Consider the following 27,282-nt stretch of genomic DNA (forward strand, 5'->3'; position numbering starts at 1 on the left):
TAATTACTCTATTTTTTTCTGTATTTCTAAGATTGCTCTTAGTTAAATATTGGCTTATTCCCTATATCTTTTTGATTATTTTTTCTCATATTTTCTCATTTTGCAGAATGCCCTTCCAGAACCATCAAGTTGATGATCAAAATTAGCCATCCCAGTTATCTTCCCAACCCTGAGCATCTTTAAAAGATTTAAAAGTAATTCACTTCCTAAATTCTGGTCCCCAAAGAAGTGTGCTTTTCCTGCGTATTTATTTTCTTTATTATTTTTTGAGTTGCTGGGCATTAAACTCAGGGTCTTATACATGGAAGGCAAGCATTCTAGCACTGAGTTGCATGTCAAACTTAATTTTTTTTCTTTCTTTCTTTCATGCATTTACATTTCCTTCATGCTCTTTGGAATTTTCCACAAATGATGTCCTCTTGAGTCAGGTCTTGATGTTGATGGGGTGGATTTGCTGTGTAATGGTACCATACACTGTACCTGCATGGACTTCTGTGGAACCCTGAGATCTTCTGGAAAAGCCCCCTCTGTTCTTTCTTTGTCAGGGTCCATCCTTGATGGGGTTCACACGTTTCAGGGTAGGGGCGTGTGGGTTAGAAAAATTAGGTAGGAGGAACAGAGATACAAAAGAAATACAGAGACATAGGATAGAACCAGGAGGCTATCCAGTGAATACTGAATTCATCCCTATTTATTTTCCGTATGCTTATATAACCCAATCCAAAAATGGGGGAAGAAGGCAAAAGTCTGCTTTAACGTGACAAAAGAACAAACAGAGTGATTGCTTGCTTCAGTATTTGAAACATCAAGTCACTACATCCTGCATTAAGCATTCTGTTGTGTATGCAGTGACTGCACCTTAGACCAAGCATCCTGGATCAAACCTCCTGTCATATCCTTGAAGGAGCAGGAATAGGCTTGAATTCCCTGACCTTTGGTCAGAGGGGAACAGATTCATCTGTGGGCCATCTCAATATCCAAAACACCAAGTAACCACACCCTCGGTCAAGGTGTATTTGTAGCCACATCTGAAGTCAGAACCTTGAAAGAGCAATAGTACACTTAAACTCTCTGACCTGCAGTCAGGCAGAGTGGAACCACATTCTAGAAACTGGATGGCACATCTTAGTTAATGCCTCTTCTCTTTGCCGTTATGGGTACTTTTTAAATTCTACAGTTCATATTGTTCATGTATTTATTATTACTTTTAGCAGTAATTGCTTTGTTTCAATGCCTTGATGCCCTTGGGCCAGGAGAGCTCCCTGAAATCCCAGGAGTTTGTTATTCAGATTTCCAGTATCCGTGCTGGAAATACGGGGCCTATGTGAACCAAGGCTTAGTCTTCTCCAGTCTCCACTCTTCGGGTCTGTAATCCCATGGGGCAGCTTCCTTGACTATCCCTATTCCTATTCCTATGGGGCCTGAGGTACTCTCTCACACCTATACGCTGCATCTTCTGCTCCCACCTCAGCTGGCCTCAGTCTTCAGATGTCCTTCAGGTCTGGCCTCTAGCACCACAGACTGGGGAAAGCCTTGGCTTTTATCCTTTACCACATGGGCTCATGGAACATTTCTCTCTCATTTCACAGCCCTTACCTCAGACTGTGATCCCTGTGAAGCAGGATCGGGTCTGTTTCTGCTCCCTTTGGCGTCCTAAGCACTTGAGCCCAAGCCCTGACATACAGCAAGTAAATACCTGTTGAATGACTGGACAGCATCAAGGAGGCTAGGAAAGAAACATTCCTTCAGCCATGTGGAGTTTGCAGAGTAACCCACCCAGCATGCAACCAGCATACACACTCCACCTCAGAGGCCTTCCCTTTGCTTTGGCCTCGGCCCATATTATGCCTTGCCGCAGCTCATGCCTACAGCTACAGCTCCACCCGTTGGAAGCCTGGTGGTCACAGATGCAGCCTGCAGGCTGTGAAACCTATGTGGTGACCACACACATCTTCCGCAGGGACTTTTGGAGCAAACAGATGTGTGACTTGTCTCTGGACAAGGCCCTTGAAGCCTTGGAAGGATGGAAACAAGATTCACCCAAGGAGCCAGTGAGATTTTCTTAGCCTCGGCTACAGACACACCCTCATCCCGGGAACGGGCGCCCAGGGTACCCAGACAACCAATGGTGGTATTGCTTGCCAAGAACAATAGCGCCCCACACCTCAACTACCTTTGGGCCTGGGGCTTCCTAGCGGTTGAGGCTCTTATTAAATTTGGGATTACCATGTGTAAAGCACAGTCTGCATTTTGTTTGCTCTGCCGTGTAACCTGCCTTTCTCAACACCCAGTCAGAGCTGCCGTTAATCCACTGACCCTGGGCTTAACCGGCAGGTGGCCAGGAGGCCCCACCAAATTCCTCTTGGCTCCTTTGTTACCTGGCCGGGGAGAGAGAGAGCTCTTGTTTGCGAAGTGTTTCTCCTCCCGCAGAACATTTTCGGTATTAAGAGTCCTTTGTCACCATAAATCTGAAGCAGGGGAGGATTATGACAGGCAGGTTGTCACCAGACTGTTTCCTCCAGCGGATCATGGGGAAAGTTTGGGAGCGGGGCTAATGAAACCTTTATTCTTGAGGACAAAGCCATTTCCATTAAATTACAGCTTAAGTCTTAACAATACCCCAGAACAAACCCAATTTGAATATTTAATTTAGGAGAGAAGGGGCTGAGTAAACACCTTTGCTGGCCTTCAGCTCCTCTCTCACCACACACGCTCGGGCTCCCGGGGTTGCGCCTGTCAGGTCAGCAACTTCCCAGGTGCGAAGATTCCAGCCTTCGGTAGGCGGTGTTTACAGAGTGTTACCGGTCTAATTTGTTAAACTTCCAGCAGGTGAATACCGATCAGATAAGCAACTGACTAAAGTCTCTTCCAGCCTTTGACAGGCAAGCTGCCTTCAGCACAAGGTCTATTTCCCGCTACTGCTGACCTAGCACTGCACGGGGCAGCCCACCGGGAACTGAGCTCTGTCACCCAGCTCACACAGCTCCCTCCTTGGAGACGTTCCTTAGAGATGTTCTATAAGAAAGAAATGTCTGAAAATGCCTCAACTAAAGAAAAAAAAGTTACAGTGACGTCAAATGCCCTGGAAGGGAATAGAATTTTCTGTACCTTCCTTGTCTACTTGGCAACCAGGCAGCCAGGCGACAGGCTGTGAGATGGAGTTGTGTGAGGCTCTTCTGCAAAGGCTTTCTTGCCCCTCCTTACAGCTCCTCAGTTAGGACACCTCTGCTTTACAGTGAAGCCCCACTTTGCTCTGTCCCCCAAAGGCAGTGATCAGACACACCTACAGCCGCTCCCTGGTCTCTGACACTTAGCTCGTCTTTCTGTTTCCCAGTTTCTACCCACAGCAGAGCTGATGAACAGCCTCTAGATCATTCTGGAGGAGAGTGACAAATACCGGCACACATTTCTCTGTCAAACCTTCGGTTCTTATCTACTCAGAGAAGGAAAGGAAGGGAGCATGGAAGAGAAATCCCTTTTGGCTTTGCTGCCCTGGTGAACCTTCAGCCTAGACTCTGCCCAGCTGAGCAAGACACAAATGACCCCATACAGAAGCCGCTGCTGGCATCACAGGGCTCAGCATTCCTGGGGCAATGGCAGCCTAGCTCCGGGCGCCCTCCCAGGGGCTAGTGATCAGGCCTCAAAACAAAGGCAACGTTGATCCTCACTCTAGGGGTTGGGGATCCAGCTCAGTCGGAGTGCTTGCCTATCCTGCCCAAAGCCCTGGGTTTGACCAGGAACACCACAAAACACCAGGTGGGGTAGCGCATGCCTATATCCCAGAACTCTAGAGGTAAGGGGAGGGGGAGGAGGGCATTCTCAGCTACATAGTGGGTTTGAGGCTAGCCTGTGCTGTATGAGACCCTGGTTTGTTTATTTTTGTTTTGTTTTTTTTTTTTTTTAAAGTTTATTTTAAACCAGGCAGTGGTGGTGCATGACTTTAATTCCAGCACTGGGGAAGCAGAGGCAGGTGGATCTCTAAGTTTGAGACCACCTGGGTCTACAGAGCAAGTTCCAGGACAACCAGGGCTACACAGAGAAACCCTGCCTCAAAAATAAATAAATAAATGAATAAATGAGTAAATAAATAAATAAATAAGAAAATTTAAAAAAAAAATAGGCTGATTTAGAGGTGAGCCACCTGGGCCATACAATCGTTGACTACTTGGAGTTCTGGGGGAACAGAAGGAAAGTACAGATAGCCAAAGGTCCTTCCTGAGCAGTGTGTGTGTGTGTGTGTGTGTGTGTGTGTGTTGCACATGCACTGAGTGTGTGAAGGTCTGGCACTGTGCTTGAGAAAGCAGCCTTCCCCCCGCCCCCATCTGTGTATGGTTAGATCAAGTTGTACCCGGAGATGGGGCAGTGCCTGGTGGTAGACTGTCTCAGGGACATGGGGCAGTGCCTGGTGGTAGACTGTCTCATAGAGATGGAGCAGTGCCTGGTGGCAGACTGTCTCAGGGACATGGGGCAGTACCTGGTGGCAGACTGTCTCACAGCCCCAGTTTTGGACCCCTTCTCTCAGACAGTGTTCCCTGCTTGTTTCAGTGGGCTTTCCAGCCTACCAACAAGGCGCAGGTTCGCTTCGCTCAGATTCAGCCAGATACCTTCTTTCCCAGGTGGCCCTCCTCTGAGCCAAAGGACCACAGCCAGAGTAGCCAGGTTTTATTCTGTGCTCCACTGAATTGGCACAAGGTCAGACACGGTCAGCCAGCCCACCAGCCTCTCTGTGGCCACAGCATTCAGTTCTCTGAGCGCCAAGCGACTCAGGCTATAGTTTGTGCCGCAGTGTGTATCTGCCTTTCTTCCGGGTCCTTCCCATGTTCACCTGAAGTTTGGAGTCCTTGGAATTGGCCTCCTTTAGCCAATGGGATCTCCGAAGACAGGTTTTTAGGGTTGCCATGGTGGTGGTGGGAGGGGACTGTGATGTTTCCACCAGTTTTTGAATACAGTTTAGGAAAGAGTGTGGAGTGTGCCCCTCTGGTTGTCCTGACCATAACCCGCTGTGGATACAGTGTCTCCCACAAGCCAGGTATTAGGATGCCTCAGTGGTTTGGGAGGGGTCCTGTCCTCATCCGGTAAGCACTATGGAGTTCAGGAATTAAGGGGCAGTCCAGCCTTTGGCACTCAGGGAACTTTGCTTCCACGTGTACCTCTGCGAGCCCAGAAACATCGACATACTGATGCCCAAACTCCTTCTGACAAAGCCTGGTTGGTCTCTGCCAAGTGCAAGCTTCTTTCTCACGCTCCCAGCCTCCGCCAGTTGTGTCCTCCTCTCGTCAGTTTGCCACATAAACATTAGAGGATGCCATCCCTCTTGAGAGCCTCCCAGGGACTTCCATTCCAAATAAAAATCCAACTTCCTCTCCATGGGCCTGCAAGATCCTAGATCCTCCTCAAGCCACGCTCCTTCCTCACACCACGTGCCTTCCTCCCGCCATCTTCCTTCCTCCCGCCATCCTCCTTCCTCACGCCATCCTCCTTCCTCACGCCATCCTCCTTCCTCACGCCATCCTTCTTCCCCACCAAAAGACTACCTCCTTAGACAGGGCTTCCTAACCTTGCACCACAAGTCACGTCCCAAAGTATCGGCTCGCTATTGATTGTCCTCACTGAGCCCACCTAACACACACTGTTTGTTGTTGTTGTTGACGAATCAGTGATTTCTCTCCTACTACTGGACTGGAGCTTGTAGCGATCCTGGCTGCATCTGTCACGTCCCCTGCTCTCCCTGAGTCACGCCACGTCTGTGGGATGATGATGGAGGAAGGTCATTGGTTAAGTAATAAAGAAACTGCTAGGTCTCATAGCTTAGAACATAGGTGGGTGGAGTAAACAGAACAGAATGCTGGGAGGAAGAGGAAGTGAGCTCAGACTCGACAGCTCTGCTCTCTGAGGCACATGCGATGAAGCTCCGACCCAGGATGGATGTAGGCTAGAATCTTCCCGGTAAGCACACCGCACCTCGGTGCTACACACATTGTTAGAAATGGGCTAGTCCAGGTGCGAGAGTTAGCCGAGAAGAGGCTAGATATAATGGGACAAGCAGTGTTTAAAAGAATACAGTGTCCATGTAATTATTTTGGGGCATAAGCTAGCAGGCGGCCGGGGTGCTGGGGACACAGCCCTGCCGCTCCTATTACAACAGGATGACTGAATGCGTGGCTCTTTTCAGGGTCCTCTGGGAGAGAAATCTCTGATTTTAACTGCTAAGCTATCTCTTCAGCTTCCTAAAAATATTTTTATTAATTTTTTGAGGATTTCATACAATTTATTTTGGTCATCCTCCCTCCCTAATTCTTCCCCTCTGTAACTTCATTCCCAACAACAAAAATGATTTTTTTATGTGTATAAGGGTTTTGTCTGCATGTGTGTGCAGGTGTGTGCAGTGCCCCAGAAGGCCAGAACAGGATATCAGATCTCTGGAACTAGAGTTATAGACAGTTGAGAGTTGCTATCTGGGTATCAAGAATTGAACCTTGGTCCTCCGGTAGAGCAGTCAGTATTCTTAACCACAAGAAACTTCTCCAGCTCCCCAACTTAAAAAATAAAAATAAAACAAACGAACACCATACTGAGTCCTATTTGTGCTCATATAGTCGTGAAGCATGATCTACCTATGAGGGGCTTTTATAAAAACAACTGCCTTTTCCTCCCTCAAAAGCCATCAACTACCAATAGTCAGGAGTGAGGAACTGCGAGCATCTCCTTCCACTGTAGGATGCTGAATGGCTTAATCTTGTACAGGTCTTGTGCAGGCGACCTCAGCTGCCATGAATCTGAGTGCAGCGGTCCTGTGCAGAAGATACTGTTTCCTTCCTGTTCCCCTGCCCTACTTCTGGCTCTTACAATCATGCTACCCTCTTCTGCCATGGTCCCTAAGACTCTGGAGCTTTTCCAGGGGAGCATATTTGAGGCCATGCTCTGCCTGCACTACTAAACTGTAAGCATGGTGTAGGAGGGGCCTACAGCTGTCTTATTCCTAGACCCCTGTGTAGCTGCATGCACAAGAGAATAGGCATGGACTCCAGCCAGCCCCAGCCTGCCACAGCCACCTCTCTGAGAGCATAAGCAGATCTGAGGCTTCAGGACATGAAGACCCCATTTCCATGAGCCACCATCTTGCCCATGTACGGAAGTGCAAGTGGCAGAGCATCTCCTGCCCTGGCTTGTCCTCTGCTTAGTCCAGGCCTTGCAATCCAGATTGGAGAGGACACAGCAGGCCTTGAGGGTTGTAGGGCCCATGGGTCTACCCCTGTTCCCGGGTTTCTGGTCAACCAGCTCAAACATCCTGGTTGTTCCTGTGCTCCCTCTGCCCCGCCTGGTGATAGCTATAGGACATTGTTGACTCCACCTTGGGCGTGGTAATTTCCCACCTGCCTGGGGGAGATATTTCATGGTGCAACAGCTAGATAGTTAAGGTTTTCCCTAAGTTTGAATAAATGGCATTTGGCTGGCCTCCTTTCAAATGACCCAGGTCTTCTTGTGTGTTCTTTTAATCTCCAGGCCCTTGCCAGGCTCGCCTACGGTACAGTGGCGCGTGAACTGTACTGAGTGTAATGCAGACACAGGCGTTACAGAGGCTGGGATGGGAAGAGGTCAAAGGACCTGGATTTCCACAGCAGGGAACTCAGACCTTTTCACTGATCCACCATATTTTCACCTTAAGTTTTATTTATTACGTTATTATTTTGGTTTGGGTTTGAGTTTTGAGACAGAGTTTCTCTGTGTAACAGTCCTGGCTGTCCTGGAACTCAATTTGTAGACCAGGCTGTCCTGAAACTCACAGAGATCTGCCTGCCTCTGCTTCCTGAGTACTAGGATTAAAGGCGTGCGCCATTACAACTGGCTTTAGACTCTCCCCTTCTAGCACGTTCTCTAGCGGCATTCAGAGTGACCTTTGACAAGTAGACATTTGGGGCCGGAGGTGTGGCTGAGTGGTAGAGCACTTGGCTCAAGATCCTGGGTTCAGGGCTGGAGAGATGGCTTAATGGTTAAGAGCATTGCCTGCTCTTCCAAAGGTCCTGAGTTCAATTCCCGGCAACCACATGGTGGCTCACAACCATCTGTAAAGAGGTCTGCCGCCCTCTTCTGGCCTTCAGGCAACCACACAGACGGAGTATTGTATACATAATAAATAAATAAATAAATAAATAAATAAATAAATAAATAGATAAATATTTTAAAAAAAAAAAGATCCTGGGTTCAATCTCCTTGCCTATTCCCATCCTTCGGAGGCCAGCCACACTGACTTTCTTACCTTTTCTCAGAACCAGCCTCTGGGTTCCTCATGTGCACTCAGTTCCCTGCCGTTGCCCTTTGCATGACTGCCAAGCCCCCATCCAGAAGGTTTTCATCGACCATTCTGTTTGAGGTTGGGCCCCTCTCTAGTCATCCCTACCAACTGGACCTTACCTGTTCTTCATTGGCTTTATTGCAATGCATAATTATTGTATAATGTACCAGCACGTTTGTTTGAAGTTACGTGGGGAGAGTCATTTTGCCTTTCTTACTAGGCCCCATATGTAATAAGAGTCTTTGGGTTCACCTTTAGATCTTGGACCTGTGCCATAGCGCCCAGCACACGGTGGGAGTAAGTGGATGAAGATGGAGAAGCTCAGGTGCAATCCTCCTGGTTCTGCTACAGCGATATCCAAGAGTGCTCCCCAGCCTTCAGCATGGGGAGAGGAAGTGACACCCTGAATAGTACTCATGAGTTATCCTCTTGGGGCAAGCTAATGCCTGGTAGCATCTTGAAGGCACCAGGACTGATTCCCCAAGGAGCCCCAAATCTCTGGCACTAGCAGGAGGTTTTATTATTTTTTTTTATCTTGACTATTTCAGAAGTTAGCATCAAATGAGACTTCAAAGCATTTCATTCATTGCCCTTACATTCCAGAAGAGAAAACAGATGCTCCAGAAAGCTTGCCTGGAATGAACAGTTTGCTACCAACCTTAGTACAGAGCTCTTCTAATTGTGTTCTTTCTTTTTCTCATCTTCTCTTGAGTCTTTTTCTTCCAACAGCGTCAGAGCCATTTGCTTCTTTAATTTAGGCTGGTTTGTAAAGGTGAGGACTGTGGTACCTACTTTCTTTTGGGGGGTTTCCTGAATGCAATTCAACCCATTTAGGCTAAGCGTAGCAAAATCTACAGATAACTGCAGATAAGCTGCAGGAACGTCTCTCGGAGAGACTAGAACAACTGATTGTGATAGTTATCTATGGCTGTGTAACAAACTAGCCCTCCCAGCCGAGCTGCTGGAAAACACCACTTTGAGTTCCAGATGTTGTGAGGAGGCAGACTTGACTGATCCCCGTTGCTCTGCTTGCTCCCTTTGCTCTCCCACTCATCTTAGCAGCAGCCAGGTCCTGCCAGGCCTGTGTGCTCATGGACGTCATCGCTTGTTGACGGATAGTGTTGTTAACTGGGCCACAAATCTTCAGAGAGTGGCAAGACACTGTAAGCGTTCTCACATGGTAATATAACAGGTCCCCAGATCTTAGCACAAGTGACCGCCATGTTGGAAGTACCATTCAGGTCATAAAACTCAGCACGTAGAGAGTGCCACCTGCCAAAACGGAAAAAAAAAAGACCTAATCCATCAAATTCTACGGTTCTTGGAAAGTCTCTAAATGTATGAACCTTGCTTTTTTGGCTTCTGTAGTTTCACTGCTGGCTAACTGAAGTATGGTCAACCCAGGGTATGGTTTTTGTGCTTAAAAGCTCACCCTGAAAAAGGCTCAGGGCTACACTGAGATCCCAACCACCTGGAGTAGTCACCAGCTGGCTAATAATGACTTTCTATTGGCTTACACGCATAGTCTTCTCTGGTAGACGGCCCACAACAGTAGCTGGGTTCCAGAAGCATGAAGAGATGGCAAACCCATGCGCAAGCAATTTTCAAGCCCTGATTGTTCTAATATTCACTAATGCCTACTTGGCCCAAGCAAGCAAGATTCCGAATGGAGGGACAAAATGAACATCATTTTCTTGGTAGGATGAGTTAGACATTATTGGTGTCTTTTCCCTGCCAGGCTACCACAAATCCAGGGCTGGACAGATCCCTTCAGTGCCCTACTTCCGTACCCTGTGAAGAATGCTGCAAACGTCCTTTGGTACAGCTCAGCTACTGGGGTGCTCAGCAGGCCAGAGCTGTGAGTACCTGACCGTGAGATCGGGTCCAAGAAGCTGCAAGCTAGAGACCCTGAAATTCGTCACCCCATCAGTCCCAGTACTGGTTTGAAGGGGGAAATCGGCTGGACAGAGAAGCAAGACCTGCAAAGAGCCAGAAGTGCAAGTTGCTTCATTCCTCTCCCTCTGCATCAGGGTGTGCTGCTGGAGAGAGGGCGAGGAGAGATGGGTCAAAGCAGGATTGGTCAGGGCTGCAGCCTCTGCTCCTAAAAATAAAGCCCGTGAAGGAAGTGAAGGCTAATGCACCTGGAGGTGGAGCCACAGGTCAGGTGGGCAAAGCTTTTAAATGCTCTCTTCTGTGGTCCTCAGTGGGGGATGGCCTGGTGACATTCCCCAAAGCTCAAGGAGAGCGCCACCTCGAGCAGGCCGGTTGCAAATCAAGACAGCGGTGGCCCGAACGGCCTTTTCTAACCCTGTCTCACAGAAACGTCAGGTCAAGCCTCTAAATTCTCATTTTGAGAGATTTGGAGCAACAAAACAGAGGCTTGAACGAAGCAGAGTCCTTGTTCTAGAAGGCAGAGGTGACTTTGCACACAGCGACCCAGTATTTTTCAGATTCCCTCAGTCCAGTTATCACCATAAACCCGGCCTAGGTTCGCGAGGTGACGGCGCCCACAAGGAAGGCAGAGGGGCTCTGAGCCCTACACGGAGGCGTTGCCAAGAGGCTTGGGGGTGGGGGACGCAGCCCGAAGGGCTTTTCCTTGTGGCTCCAGACAAATTAAAAACCTCCTTACCAGCCATTCACTCGGAGGAGGCCTCTTCCTTGCTCCGCAGGGGGCGACTGTGTTGCAGGGGATCTGGTCGGGGGGAGGTGAGCTGGGCCTCCCGGGGTTGGCGAGGAGGGGGAGCCTCAAGAATGGAAAGGGGCCCTACCAAAGGAGATTGGCAGGCAGGGAGTGAGGGCAAAGTGCAGCCAGGTCACTGGGGAAAAAAAAATCGCCAAGTAAGGGAGTGAGGGAAAGTTCCACTTCCAGCCTCTTTAAGGAAGAGGCCAGAGCAGAGAGAGGCGGGAGAAGCCCAAGGAAACAGAAAAAGAAGTGGTACGATGCAGAGCTCAGAGCGAGGATTTTTAGGGTGCGTTGACACGCCAAGGCGGCGCCTCCTCCATCGGGATCCCCATTCCAAGACCTGGAAGCACATCTGCCCAGCGACTCCCGAAGAGGGGGAGCAAAATGCCCTATTAAGGGTGGGACGAATTGATTTTCCAAAGAAGCACGGCACCATTTCCTCCCAATGCCCTCTCTAGGCCTCCTTAATCTGCCCCGGAGGCAGCAGGTGACCTCTGCGCAGGCCCCCGAGGTGCCTTTGTTCCCAGCCTTCTGCGCCCGCCCGCCGCAGCCTGCACCTGCGCGGCCGGGACTCGGGTCCACGGTCGGCCGCAGGCTCGTGGGGTGCACCGGGCATACCTTTGTACCCCGAAAGCCACTGCTTCTCCGCCTTTTTGCTCAGGGCTCTACAGTCACTAATGGTTCCACTCTGACAGTGGTGGAAATCTACTCCCAAGAGGGATGTAGAAAGTGTACCCCGCAAACTTCATCTGGAAAGACGATTTTGGGAGGGGGGTCTAGAGACTGTTCTTTTGGGCCCTTGGTCCCCAGATGCACCCTGCTGACTTTTAATCCAATCCCTCTGAGGTTTGCTAATTTAATTGTGTAATGGGCACACCTGAGACATTGCCTTCCCTCTCATTAGGACATTTCTTAGCTAAAACGGAAGACAAATGAGAATGTTAACACAGGGGATTCATTGAAAGCCTTTTGCCATCGTTAGAACATCTGAGCAGGCAGAAGAAAACAGAACGGAGGGGGTGGCGGGCCCTCTAAGTTGGAGACAGGCAAGGAGATCTCAAGTTCTTGCTAAGTGAGCCCGAGGTAGGCATTTAGCCTTTGTACATTAAATACCTCGTTTTTTTTAAGGAGTGGGTCTCCAAACATTTATTATTCATAGTAGCAGGACAGCCTACGGTAAGCCACGGTGTGGAAACTAAAAGACTTTCCGTGCTAAGGGTTAATGAAAGTGTAATTTGAATCATGAAATCTTTATGTGTCCGCTCAATTTACACCGAAGGCTCATTAGAGATGCGGTTGGTACCAGGGGCTGCTGGTGACGTCACAACGGACATTTAAATGGGCGGGGCCAGGCCGCTCTGCATGTAATCCTTTAAAAATATAAAAGCCTTCCTCTTCCCTGCTCTGTCTCTCCAGCTGTAACAACTTCACCAACTGTCTAGGTTCCACCCCGAGGATTTCACAGAGAGAACCCCGTTAGAGGGAATCAGGAAGCAGAGAAAAGGTCACAAATAAGCCTCAGGAACAATGAACGCTTTCCTCTATGCAGCAGTAGGAGAGTTGCTAGAAAAAACGGGAAAGGTATTAATCAGAAGTGGCTATAAATCCTCGGGAGTTTTGCTCTTATAAAACTCCTCAGAAAAAGTCTTGAAGGAAATGCAGGTCAAAGCCCAAAAAAGCTCTTGATCAGAGAGATTGCCGGAGGAAAATCTTCCCAGACGGCGTTTAATAGGCAGCAATCACCCCAGGAGTGGGGAAGCCAAGTACGCTTGAAACATGGTTGCAATTCCTAATAGGTCTTGTCACACTTAAGGCGCTGCAAGCTCCATCCAACGACCAGCTGAAGCTAGCTGGCGATTCATAAAGCCAACAGTTTAAAGTTTATTATGATGAAAGCCCTTAATGACAGCCATCGCTAGGGGCCCATCATTTATGAAGCTGGGTTGAGTATTAGACATGTAGCATGACCACCAATTTTATGTCACAATTGCTACCATAAAATGACCTTTGGTGATTTTTGCTGCATGTGGTGGACAGCTCTTCCCTCACATTAGTGCTCTGTGGCTTTCTTTGCAGACTATTATGCTGTCTAAAGCTTATTTGGCACTGTCGTGAGCCTCAACCCTGGTTATTACCCCGAAGGCCTGTCTTAAAAAAAAAAAAAAAACCGCAACTCATGCTCTATTACGCCACTCCAATAATTTACAGTTCTTACCAGTCTTGGGTCGTGTAATATTTTAATGCAAATATGCTTTACCATTACATTTTATTTATCTTCCAAGTTTCCCATGTGTGCTGCTGGCTAGTGAAACATTCTCTTGTAGTTCCCTGAAATCAGTCTCATTCCCTGGTCAAGTCTGCTACTGACTGGGTCCTGTTTATTCTGACTGGTTAAAACAGTGCCAGAAGGAAAACAAAAGGTTAATTAAACTCGAAGTGTTTTTTTTTTAATCCCACGTGTGAAGAGCCCACCCCAAGCAAAACCACCAGTTCTTATTTCCCTGCATCCAAGCCCAATGCAAATTTACATCTGAGTAACATTATTTAATTAGGCTTCCATTTGTCACCCCGCTTTGTATAGTTAGAGAGTGTTTGAATACACGGCCACTTTACCGCTCCTATGTAAACTGCTGTGGAGAAAGTGGCCTGTCCATGCTACCTTTAAATTGTGTATATAATTTTATAAATGATATAAAATCTGCTTCTGGTCTCTGGGGGTAAAAAAAAAAGAGCTACAAGCATGGCACACTGCAATTTTGGAAGGATTTAAAATATGTGATTTCTGCTGGTACCTACTGTATTAGGTTTTATATAAAGCTTTTTCAATAAGGTAAATTGTTACATGACAAACTCATCTTCCACCATTATCATCCGCTGTTTGTGTTTAACAACAGGAGTCCCGCTCTAACAAAACTGTTGTAATGGCTGCACAAATTACTCAGCTGAAAGCTTTCCGCCAAACAAAACAGTATTAATCAGCAGTTCTTAGGAAGGTGCTAATTAAAAACAATTTTCTTTCTCAGTTTGCAACACTAAAACCATCTTCACTTGCACACTTTCCACTCTGCAGCTACTGTATTTGCTCACACTTCAGGCCCTCCATTAACTATTGAATCTCCTATTAGCCGTTTTATTACGTTTCTGTTTGCAAGCTGGCTGACATTTGAAAAGTCACATTATGATCTGTTTTGTCTATTAAAAAATGTATTAATTGAAAAGTCAGGGAGACAAAAAAATAGATAAATCCAGACTCCAAATGCACAGACTTCCTCAGCAGGATACACAGAAAGCCTTCAGCCACAGCCTGGGCAGCAGGCAATCTGGATAAAATGGAATCTGAGAATTCAAAGTGGCCTCTCAGGCCTGATGCTTGGTCAGATATTTGTGGGCTGGGCTCCTTACTAACTTGGAAATAGTCCACGCAGGAAAACAGGTTTGCTCTGACTAAAGTCAGTTTGCCTTTCAAACCACGCTTTTTCTGCAAGACATAGTCAATGTGATTATGATATTTCTGCAGTCCGAAGACAGGACAGTTAGGTCCATGGAGGAGAATGTTAGATCCAGGACCTGGGCCAGCCGGCCTCATCATCCCAGCAAGTGCGTGGTAGGTATGCATGTGTTCATTGGGACTCTATTGACCATGTGAGCATCCTGCCCCTCCCCCCAAGTCCAATGAAAGGCATTGCCAGACAATGTTTCCCAATTGTCTGGCATTTATCAGAACCAAATCAAGTGCTGACTAAGCACAAAGCCATAATTTTATAAAAGCTGAGTTGAAAGAAGGAGACAACCCATTCTTATCAAAACAAAACAACAGTACCCATCCCTGAGGAAAAGGTGCGCTTTACTTTGGTAGTGGGGAGAAGGAAATAAAAAAAAAATAAAATTAAAAAAAAAAACCCAGCTCCCATCTCTCACCAATTGCATTAACCAGGTTCTTCAACTGTCAGGGCACTTAACTAGTTAGAACAGACACCTGGCTGCTGGAACTGGCCTCCAGAAAGGTCACTAATCCCTCCTTTGGCTCAGTTAACTGCTGGAGCCCCCAAACTGATTCAACAGGTATGCAGTGGTAAATTCAGCCTAGACCGAAGCCAAAGGGAAAATCAGCAAGGGGCGGGCAGCTCTTCTCTGAAAACACCCGAGGAACCAGCCAGAAAAGCTTTTATGGCCCCGACAAGTTTTCTGCTGAATACTGAGCACCTAAATTACCCTTCCCTAATGGAAGTTACATTTTCATCCTCAGTCAAAAAGCCAACAAAATACACAATTTATACAAAATAGCAGCAACCTCGAAGGTAGTCTTTCTGAGCACTTTTATCCCAATTCACTGCATATGTCTTGCTGTAAAATAAAACATATTTCTCATAACCAACTTGGACGTGGCTGTTCATATCACGGTGTCACAGCTGCCTGTGGACGGCATTAGGTGCATTCTTACACCCGTATCTACAAAAGAAAGTCATGAGTTTTAGCAGAAAAAAAATTAAAAATCTATAAAAAAAGAATATAAAATTCTTAACATTGGTTTTCAACATCTTTTATTGGAGGACGTGTGTGTTGTCACAGTGTGCATATGGATGTCAGAGGACAGCTTTTAGAAGACTTTTTTTTCTTCCATCTGGGTCTTGGGGATTGGATTTAGGTAGTCTGGCTTGGTTGTAAGCACCTGCTGAGCCATGTCACTGGCCCAGAATAATATCCTAATTCTTATGATACCCCAGAAAGGCAGCTTCTTTTGGAAACAAACACATGCATAAGTTATGAAGACAGTTATAGAACGGGCCACTCCTATTGCAACTATATAATCTAATGCTCATGCATAGAGATAATCCTAAGTTCACGAGGAAATAGAAATGGATGAACTTTTTAGAGTTGCCTTATTTCCCTTCTCAATATCTGCATTCCATTAAAATGGGAAGTTGATTAAAAACACTTTTCACATAGTCAGTTACAGAACATCGCTTTCTTATGAACTTCGAGAGAACTCAGCGCAAGGCTACTGTCAGGTAAGGATTCCATAAAGAATGTATCTACGAAATCTCGAGCTTGTGGAAGTTGACCTAGAGGTTACAATCACACTGTGATTATACATTCTTCTCTGAGTATCTCTTAGTAGGAATAGCTCAGTTTTTATACACTGTCCTCAGATATTTCTAGAACACACACCACTAGTTTGATTTAAACAAGTAGAAAAAAGTCCAGCTTCTCCCAAGGAACCGAGCACCGCATTTGTATATCTGCCACACACAAATGCAAATTGAATTTCTGCCAGATTTTGTAGTTTTCTGATTGAAAAGAAAAGAAATGTTTTCATGATCCTGCTGTTCTATACTTTAAAAAAAATGGGGGGGGGGAGTGTTAGATCGTCATAGGTGCCACTGGAGAGAGGCCCTTTGTCTGGCAGATTCAGTGCAGGCTTTACCTAAGAAATAATGCTCCCTGAATTTTCATCAGTATGAGTGGAATGACTCATGTTGCTTTTTAAAACCATCCCAAATTCTAATTTTTTAAACAAGAAAATATGAAGCCAGTGTGCAACCCATACAGTCACCAAAGGAGAGCTGCCACCAGCTGAACTACTCAGCTAAATGGTTGGTTTGCATTGCCCTGGTCTTTATCTAGCATTGAGAATAGACTGCTGTTTTATCCAAAGAGGAATAAATTGCTGTTATTGTGATGTTAGCCCATCACTTGGCATTGCAATTCAAGTTTTTGTGAGAAAGAAATGTATGATCTAACTGCAACTTGACCTGTGCCTTCCGAGATCCGTCTAGGTGCTCTAATGGAGCAGAAAGAGCGGCGAATCCAGGGACATGCAAACTGACGGTGAGATTTTTGTTTGATGATAGAAATGGGTAGAGAAGACATTTGAGAGTCGCTATTTTTATAACATCTAAGTTTGCTTAACATGCAAAAAGATGAGCCTCCCAAGGCCCCCCTGCCCCGCCTATCACTTTAATTGTATCACACCGAATACACACTTTCCTTCTGCTAAAGATACGAGGACACACAGCTAACCCACCTAATGACATTCCTGCCAAAGTGGGCACAGATGATTCCTTGCAGATAAATATCTGAATTTCCACAAAAGGCATTACAGCACTTCCATGTGAGCACCAGGCAGGCCAGGCTGGGGTCCCTTCAGAAAGACACATCCTGGGTAGCGTCCACAAAATGTTTACTGCACTCTCCAGGCTCAGAAACTAACAATATATACTTATTTTAAATAAGATAATTATGTGATTGAGTTTTGCTTTTTTTCCCCCCCTTCAAACCACCCCCTTCCCCCGGTTGCAATCTAGTTTATCCACCATTAATTCAAAATTTCTCTGGAAGAGACCTATTTTGAAAGAGGCCCGGAGAACAGCAGCAGTTAAGATTTAAGCCCGGATAAAGGCTCACTTTTCATTCATAGTCAAAGCCTAAATGTGCTCTTCTTGTACCTAAACAGATAATAAGCACTCCGCACACTCCCCCTCCTTGACACGGCACACTGAGACTAATCACACATAATTGGGGAGGAGGAGCAGAGGGCTGGCCACGCTATTGTGTCCAGAGGACAAACGGTCAGTTTATGAGGCTTTGGGCTGATGTAGTCATTTCTTATACATCTATAGGGGGAAAAACCATCCTCTTTGAAAAGAAAAAATAATGAGAGACAGGGAGAGAGAGAGAGAGAGAGAGAGAGAGAGAGAGAGAGAGAGAGAGAGAGAGAGCAAAAGATGATAGATTGAAACGATTAACTGGGACATCAGAACGAGATGGAGTTTATTTATTTATTTAACCAGAAAAGAAAGGTGATGTTTTCTGTATTTACAGATAAACCACCATTACCAAACAGAACAAAGACAATAAAAAAAAGAATGGGGGTGGGGAGAGGGAGATGGGAATCATCAAAAGAAATTCTGCTTTAGAGAGAAAAATATTTAGACTGCTCACAAGATCTCAGACAGGCTGCTGACATAGGAAAACACTCAAAGGTTGGGGGTGAAAAGCAACAAGCTGACCGTAGGCAGGGAAGGGGAGAGAGCTGGGGAGGGCCACCTAAGAGTGATGTGTGCCAGGGTGCGTGGAGTAACAGAACCGAGATGTGGAATGTGAAAAGGTGGGTGCGGTCCTGAGTCTCAGGGGACCCGTGGTAGACTTCTCTTCTTGTGAAAATCATTTCCCCGTGCATCTGATTTTTTTTTCCTCTGTCTTCTATGCCATTTTGGTTAAAATCAGCAGAAGGGGGTAATGAAGGTTTTCTTCATATAAGTCTGAGTTTTCTTTTTTCAACTGAAAGTAATAGAAACACAAAGTAAAAAGAGTCAAGCGAGAAATTTTTATAAATTGATATTAATATTAATTTTAACCTAAATACCTGATTCTGGAAAAATTAATCATATAAGAGCAACTCAACATAGCTGTCGGTAGTACCGACACGATGGTGGTATTAAAACAGGAATCTGAGGGTTTGTTTTGTTTTAGGCAAGGATTAAGTGGTGTTTTTATAAGTACCAAACTGCACCATGCCTGAGGGAAAACTGGGCTACCTTCATCTTTCCCAGAACAGCATTGGGCATGTCTCTCCGTCCCCCTGGTTCTTGCTGCCCTAATCAGTGCTGCACCGACCACTCAAGGCAGGCAGGAATGTTGGATGAGTTGAGACCATGGCAACATCCTGGCATTTCAAAGGCTGTCTAGGTCCTCCTTGTGGGTGACAGCTGCAATGAGGAACTCCGGACACCACCCCCACTCCCAGGAACATATTCCAATAGAACACCAGTGCTCGGTGGTGCTAAGATGACTTTCTGAGGACCTTCTGTGATATAATTTTAAATTCTAGCCAGTCTTCATAGCTAAGCTCACATTCTAGAAGATGTCGGGGAAGAGACTTTATCCCCCTCATTTGGCCACAGTGAATCTGACAGTCACATGTATATTTGTTCTAGCAAATAGTAGTTTCTCTCTTTCTCTTTCTCCTTTATTTATTTATTTATTGTTTGTTTGTTTGTTGTTTGTTTTTGTTTTTTTGAGACAGGGTTTCTCTGTGTGGCCCTGGCTGTCCTGGAACTTGCTCTGTAGATCAGGCTGGCCTTGACTCAGAGATCCACCTGCCTCTGCCTCCCGGAGTCCCGGGATCAAAGGTGTGTGCTGTGTCACACATCTGGCTAGTTTGTTACACAACAGAGTATGAATTGGTATTTCTTTAATTTCTGAAGATCAGTCTTTCTTTTCACTCTACTGGACAGCAATTCTTTTACTGCCTCGATGAGTCAGCACTGCCTACGTACTCTAGAATATCTCATGAATAGTTCCACTACTGTATCTGCTGGACTGGCCTGTTAGGGAGGTGTTCGCCTGCATCTCTCTTCTAAGTCTTATTCCAAAATGGTGATAAGTCTTCACCATTAAGAACAAGAGCCTCCCTTTTCCGCAGGGACCTAAAGCCAATTTCACCTCCTCCCTAAGCTGCTTTGCTAAGAACAGGTGGGGCGTGGCTACTGGTATGGCTCACAAGCTGTCTACTTGGAATGGAACCTGAAGAATCCGTTTTCCCCCAAGTATCAACAGGGTCCATCACTCTCTGGACCGGTCATCGCCATCATTATCAGAGTGCGTGAAACTGGCTTCACTGACTCCCCTGTCCATGCCCGCTCACTGTACACACCTCAGCCATGCATCGCCCTAGCAACAGAAACAGCGCATTGAAACATTTCATGGAGCGGAGAGGGGGCCATGATAGCTAAGTCTTTCCTCAGGGACCGGGGATAAGGGAAAGCTGAGTACTCTGAGCGAGTTAGCTGACCTACTCACTGACAAGGTTCTAATACGCACAGCCTCAAACGATCTCTTTACAAAATCCCTGAGGTAACATATGGGATAAACAATTCTTCTGTAAATATGGTCTAAGAATCACTTTTAACTTGAATTCTGTGCTGACCTCTGGAGGCCAAAGCAGAGGTTTGGCTGCAGGAAGGGGCCAGCCTGGTCCTTCTCCTGAGCCTTTCTGAAGACTGAGGATGGGGGGGGGGAACTCCCCACTTCACAAACAGTACTGTGACACCCACCTAGTTATCTCGGGACCAAGCAAATCTGTGACAGGAGAGTCCTTGAACACACACAAAGCTGTTGGGAAATACTGGCTTGGATGGGGGCAGTGTTGCAAGGCTTAAGAATAATTCCATTTACCTAAGCTGCATTTCTTTGCTCAATTAATAATTATAATTTTAAAGAGTAAGAAAGCACCTTGGAAAAAAAAAAGGAACAAAAAGCAAATTGTGACGAAAACAATTTTTCAATTTCATAGGTTAAAGCAGGTCTTTGAGGACTGCACGGAATTATAGAGCTGGTATTAGCAGCATTGTGCTTTACTTCATAATTGGATGTAACACACTCAGCCTTACTACCGCGGGAACAGCAGCGGGAGTGGAGTTCAGACTGTTTACCCTTTACTGTATCCACAATTATCAACAGCACACCACGCAGATTACAAGCACCAGCCACTTGTGAATAGATAAACAGAAGTGCAATATGGCCGTGCATCACACAATGTACCGACTCCCCCGCTCACGCTCTCTCTCTCTCTCTCTCTCTCTCTCTCTCTCTCTCTCTCTCTCTCTCTCTCTCTCTCCTTCTGCCCCCCTCGCCCCACCCGGGCTAAGTACAAAAATGTAGAGAAAAAAATCTCCAGTGGATTTTGCCAAAGTCTAAAACCAAAAGCCAAACTCGTGGTTTGTAAAATTCTATGTGGAAAGAATATTCCAGCGGTTTCCTCAGTTAATTTGAAGCGAGCGCTCAGTCTAACCGGAGGCTCTCCCTGGCCAAGCCGCTGGCTACCTTAACAAGCTTGTATCTTAGAGGTTTGCACCACACCATGAGGTAATATGTTAGAGTCTCAGACTGGAGGGACCAGGAAGGGACTGGGGAAGAGAGGGAAGGGTTTTATTTTATTTTATTTTCTCCTTCCTGTTGCCCGGACAAACAGAAAGGCACTATTGTAAAGCCGTGCGCCACCTTTGGCTGCCCGGGTCCTGAGCGTGCCGGCTGCACGGTGTGGGCACGGCTTAACAAAAGCACGGGCACAAAGTGCAGAATGGCACCGTTTTGATTACAGGCTTGCTTTTTAACGGAAATAAAATTTCACAGTTAACAATGAGAGGTGAAAAGTTTAAGAGGCAAAAGCTGTTCCTCCTGATCGCTGACTGTTAATCAGCTTCATGGGTGGTTGCCTAAATCTGTAGATTTTTTTTTTACCTTGCACTACTGCCAAGATTGTAACTAATTTTTTCCCCTGTTGAAATAGGAGGGGTGAAAAACTCGGCATAGAAGGCAGCTGTGTATGAGTGACGTGAGGCACTAATGCAGAGGGCAAAATTAAAATTCATGAATCTCTTCACAACCATTTGTGTAACAAGATTAAGACGGGACAGCGGAAAAGAGCGGCATTATCAGGCGTCTTACAGTCGTCCAGCTGCTTATGCTCTATTCCAACACAGTAGGGCTAAGAGGATAACAGGCAGCCCGAAGGGAAACGCTGCTCCTCCGATGGGGAGCAGGCGCGGCCCAGGGACGGTGGACTTTGGCCAGAGATGCAGAGGAAGAAAGCTGATTGTGGCTCAAGATGGAAAACTTTTAAGCCATGGCTATTAGCAGGGAGGAGGTTCCCGCGGCCGAGCCGGTCCTCAGCTTCCTGGAGCTGCGTGGAGGTGGCACGGACAGGGTACTTACTGCCTTTGGCTCAAGCCTGGGGCTGAAACTCCTGGGCTCGGTGAGCAGGAACAGGGGCATCCCCCTACTCACTCCACCTGGCTCCTGGCAGCTGGTGTGTGTGTGTGTGTGTGTGTGTGTGTGTGTGTGTCTGTTGGGGGTGTGTGAATCTGCTGAAAAGGGGGACACAGGATGTCTAGAAACAGTTCTCATTAAACACACCCACACATACACACTTTGACCTAGGACTGCCTAGTATGTCCCCTGAGTTCTTCCGGAGTTCTATTTCCTGCGAACATCATTCATGCAGGTTCACCCACAGCCACAAGGAAGGCAGCACTATTTCTGAGCCCACTGTCAGCAAGGGGAGGGATTTGACTTGTAAGCAAACCTAAGGTCATTTAATTATTTAAAGAGATGTATTTATGTTTGGAACTGTTAGCCAGTCCGTGGTGACCTACCGAGTACTTCCTGGGTAGAGTACACAATACAGATGCCAGAAATGTGTTCTGAAGGAGCTACACTTAGCAGTGCTGGAAATCAAAGGAAGAGGCTGCCAGCCCCTGGAGCCTGACACTCAAGTTCTAGACAAAGGAGAGGTGGCACTGAGGACCCAGTGCCTTGCTTGTCCCATCCTACTTCAGATGTTTCAGAGAGGAGACGAGGGGTCTCAGGGGACAATGGCAAACATCTCTGCTGGTGGAAAGACCCACACCTTCGATCTCCTGAGCTGTCACTGAGAAACTAAAAGTGTCTGTTGTTCTAGGGAGCAAACAGATGGCATGACACCAGAGCAGCGTCAGCTGATCCCTGTCATCCCAGCCTGACCCTGGAGAGAAGGCCACCTCATTCTTTTGGTTGAAGGCACTCGAGAGGCTAGGAGAGACACTTTCCCCATCAGGTAACCCCTCAGAGCCATTCCTTTTGTTCTGAGGACAGGATGGGAGGGGGTCAGGAAGGCATTACTCTGGAGAAGCAGGTAAGGCATGAATAACTTGCCCTGGGTTCCTGTTTCCTGATTCTAAGCCGTGGGTCCCACTCCACCAGTGAGAGGAGATACCATTTAACTTTCAGTTCTCAAAGCACCATGCACTCCCACACCCCCGCCCATAGGCTAAATGGAGCCCTAGAGACACAAAGACTGGTAACCTATTTCAAGAAAGTGAGAACGAGGGGAAGATCCGATCTGTTTTGCACTTAAGTTTTCAGGAGCCAACACATTTTGACATTGTATCACTAGTCCTGGAGCAATAAAGAATGCTGTGCACATTGTCCCTGGAGAAGATGAAGGTCAGGTTTTCACTTTTCCGCAGTCCCGGGCTTGTGAAAGCCTGACGAGCCAGAGTCTCCCTCCCACCATGGGCAGATGAGCTCAGCAAAGGGATGTGCCTGTAAAGCCCAGAATCACAGGAGAGACCCGCCTCAGACTAGTCCCTGTGACAGGCACCAGCAAACGTGAGACTCCCAAAAACTTTTCCATGAAATGCTTGTCTCTTGGTGTCCTCTATCGCCCCATGCCCATAAATAATAAAAAGGCTGATAACATTGCTTTATGTAAGCAGGCTTAGAAATCACTCTCAGATAAGTGCTTTTGACCTAAATCTTGTAGCGCCTCGTTCTGACATATAACCTCGCAACTGTGAAATTCTGTATGAGATTTAACAGTCTCAAACTGTCAACTGACCCAGCCATAAAGCAAGCCGAGATAAAGATTTACAGTCCAACATGATACAATTAGACACTCACCTTCTATTTATTTCAGTGTGGCTAAGCATTTAACCTACTTAAAAGCCGAAGGGTTTTTCATTAGAACACAAATGCATGTTTGTCATTCATGCGAAGCTGCCACCTCCTCTTGCATCTTGCAAATTAGTCCATTATGAATGAACAAGATTAGTTTGTTTCAGAGAAAGGGGTAAACAGGAATGGTTTCTGTAAAATCCTCCCAGACATGCAAAGATAAAAGATGGCTTTACCACACGAAATAATCAGATACAAGTAGCCGGTCGGAAGCAACACACCTAAGGAGTACTTTAATCAAATATTTGGGTTACCTGCCAAAAGGACCATGATCTCTTCAAAATGCAATGCGGATTAAAGTGTTATCTAGCACAAGCAGAAAACTAACCTTGGAGTGGAAGTTTGAAATGTGTTCATCATAATTTTCATGTCTTTGGAGCGAGAAACCAGCTTTTTCAGCTAGGCTGCAAAACTGGTTGAGTGTATTCCCTCGACATGGGGCGAATACCATTGCTTTTCCCTAGAACATTAAGAAAAGAAATTCACACAGTTCAAAACTGGAAGGCAACCAAACACAACAGACATGAGGTCGAAGCAGTCCTCTCCTCTCAGGCACGGAAGCTTGACTGTTCTGGAGACACTTAAGCGGGATGGACACACAGGGAGAAGCATTTCAAGGGCAGATAAAGAAAAGAATATTTCACACTCAAATATCCACGTTATATTGTATTATTTCCAGATAATATACATGTAACAAACGACACGTGACCAGGAGCTGCTGTTCTGGACAAGGTACCCCGTACCAGGTCTAATGGTTTAGGTCATGGATATTAGAGTCGGGGTGGCTGCCATCGTCTGTGACTCCTTCACACCTACCAACACGGCTCCACGCACGTCGTGACGATACCTATACACAGATCAGAGATCACAGATCAGTGGGCCAAGTGTTCTCACATTTCGGTCTTGTCCCTGGTCTTCTCTGTGACTTTTCTGGTCTGGGACAAGGTTCCAAAATGTAGGTTCCCATCTTGAGTGAAACCCCCTAGAAGAGTCCCTATTGTAACAAGACGACTCTACAGCCATCAGATGACAATGGTATCATGCAGGTGGGTAGGCGTTTCCAAATGGTCGCATAATCTGAAGAAGACTGTGGCCCTGGAGAGAACCCGAATAAAATGTCCACTAGACTTCAGAAGGCCAATGTGACAAGACACTTCACAATGCCCCTGTACTAATAACTGGATGCCCTGTGGGCTCTCCCTTCCCCTGACCTGGACACAAAATGACCAGGTTTCCAACTCTTATTTTCTCCCCATTAAACAAAAACAAATACCTACATGCTTCTGTTAATTCCATGCTTAGAGCTCTCATCCAAATGCCAAGGCAGGCTCTGAGGGAATTATGAGATATAGTCCAGTTCTGTTTTTTTGGCTGTTGTTTGTTTGTTTGAGGCAGGGTCTTGTCATGGTAGTCCAGGAAAGCCCTGCTTTTGCGTTCCTCCTGCCTTTACTTCCTGGGGGCTGTAGTGACCATGCCTGACTTATTCCAGGTTCTTAGGACAGAAAGCCATCATCCATACCCACCGACATCTGTTGGTATGGGAGTGTGTGAGACAATGGGCTCGCCATCAACACATCATCTCCTCTAGTCTCCAACCTATAGAAGTATCCACAGGCCCGTTTCACAGGGATGCTCAGAAAGTTGGATAGTTGGCCAAGGGGACACCACCCAAATGTGACTAGAAGTTCACCATCCTGACTCCAACATGAACACCCTTTCTCTCTATTTCTTTGTCTCTTTATTAGCCACAGTGATGACAATGACAACGGCAGCTGCCACTGTGCTAGCTGCTTCTCAACCTCCCCGTAATCCCTTCGGCACTCTTCTCCACCGCCCTGTAGATTCGACATTACACTTTACAGATGAGTAAACCAGCAGTGGAGGGGTTGAAAACCAGGAGGAACCGTGGGGCAGAGAGAATCCTGGACTCAAACATGGATCCCCACCATCCAACAGCTGCGGCCTCGTAGGACAGTCAGAACCACAGCACCCAACTGAGAGCTAGAAGGATGCTGGGGATGGTGTGGTCTGATCCCCTGATCCTGCACACAAGAACCTGCGGTCCACCCCCTACCCACGGCCAACCCGCTGAGTTTGCTCATCCATCTAATGGGAAGAACCGAGCTGCATGGCCTTTTTGGCTTGTTTGTTTGTTTTTCCTTCCAGCAAGCTGTGAGGCTCAAATGAAGGGAATGTAAAAATAATTTGAAAAGCAAGGCGATTCAGACATAAGACGGGGGTGGGGGTGGGGGGATCCATATTATTCAATCGTGCTATAAGAATCCTCACCCCACCCCGTCTACCTGCAAGAGAATGAATATACTGCTCTGGACAGCAAGTGTGTGTTCACATTGTGTTTACACCAACATTTACACACACAGGCACGTGATTCCAGCGGCCCCAGTCATGCCACTATACTCGGGGTTCTGTCAGCTTTTCCAATATTAATTGCTATTTTCAGGCAGTTTTCAAACTTAGCAGCAAAAATTCGTTTTTATGTGAAACTAGATATAATACACGGTCTCAGCAGGAGAGCGTGAGTCAGTCTTTTTTTAAGGAGAAAAAAAAGGAGGGATTATGAGCCGGTCATTCCAGTCATTCCAAAGGGCCGGTTGCTGGTCTAGAGTTTGGGATAGTGGAAGTTGTTTGCCCTGCCAAGATTGCCACACAGTTACAATCGAGAAGTTGATTTTTACAGCTATGATCTAAGCTACCTATCATAGCGTTTCCGGGTGACAGGATTCTTGGCTGGGTTGATGCTGGCACTCACAAGGTGCGTGCTCCCCACATCGCACTCACTAGTGGGTTGGGAGTGGGTGGGTAGGCTGAGGAGTGTTTTCTGCCTCCCTCTGCTTATGGCTCAGCTCACCATCCATTGCTAACAAACACATCCAGAACAGAAGCAAGCAGCCCCCCTTCCCCTTGCCAGCCTCTCCTCCACACTGCAGCTGGAGTTCTCTTCTTAGCACTTATCATCACAGACACACGCTGCATCCTTGTTTGCCATTGCCTGTCTCCTCTGGATGGACCGTGCGCTCCATGACAACAGGGTCTTCTAAAGCTCTATGCACCGCACTTCCTCGGCGCCTAGTAGACAGTAGGAACTCGGTCAATATTTGTTGAGAGAATAAACTAAATCTAGATGCTAAATAATCTAACCCCCCCCCCAAAAGAAAACCACTGGTCATGGAGAATTTGAAGGTCACATTCTATTGCTTATTCTTTTGAAAAGATTTTCTCCAAGGCGTTTTTACGCAAACCAGCTCTTGGAAGTGATTGCAGAGGACACGCATTGGCCCAATCTAGCACCCACAGAAAGAGCAAGAGGGAAAGTCGTGTTGATCCAGAATTAGTTATGAGTTTTAAAGTGTCTTTCATTTTACTGAATATCGATACTTTGGGATGTGAATTAATGTTTTGGAGGGTGATAATATGCCACCCATCCATTCGAAGACATCTACAGAGCCCTATCAGGTTGCCAGTCTCTGCACCTTGCCTCAGTGTCCCCAGGGGAGCAGGGCATGTTTGTACAACCAGATAGATATATACCTTATAATTTAGCCTGCAAGGAAATCAAAACAAGAAAAACAATACAGATTTTAAATTAGCACATTACCTTAGAAAAATTATTTTCACTTTACCAAAGTGCAACTTTCTAAGCATTCAGCCACAGAATCATTTTTAGAACTCAGAATGAACACTCAATTGAATGTAAAGTTTGACTGATGGACAGAAATTAACAGGTCTTCACTTATGCCTGGAGAGATGAGCGAGAAGTTCCAGTCCTCAACAAAGACACTGTTTACAGCAT

The 27,282-nt window shown here is 46.5% G+C and overlaps 1 protein-coding gene across 4 annotated transcripts in view; it reads right to left on the reverse strand.

The window, feature by feature from the left end:
• Window positions 1–17,741: 17,741 nt before the first annotated feature.
• Window positions 17,742–27,282, reverse strand: part of Camkmt (calmodulin-lysine N-methyltransferase) — a 378,918-nt gene continuing 369,377 nt past the window's right edge. For 3 of the 4 annotated variants that reach the window (XM_050146077.1, XM_050146079.1, XM_050146076.1), the window contains 2 exons: window positions 23,800–23,931; window positions 17,742–18,257 (listed from right to left, as the gene is read on the reverse strand). In XM_050146077.1, coding sequence (XP_050002034.1) covers window positions 18,180–18,257; window positions 23,800–23,931 — 210 coding nt within the window. In that variant the 3' untranslated portion in view covers window positions 17,742–18,179. Of the gene's footprint in view, window positions 18,258–23,799; window positions 23,932–23,964; window positions 24,319–27,282 lie in introns of those variants that run through there. The other variant, XM_050146078.1, reaches the window with a different exon arrangement.

The sequence above is a fragment of the Alexandromys fortis genome, unplaced genomic scaffold (genome assembly GCF_014885135.2).
Source record: "Alexandromys fortis isolate MF-2015 unplaced genomic scaffold, M_Fortis_MF-2015_v1.1 scaffold_42, whole genome shotgun sequence".
In the NCBI taxonomy this organism is placed as follows: Eukaryota; Metazoa; Chordata; class Mammalia; order Rodentia; family Cricetidae; genus Alexandromys; species Alexandromys fortis.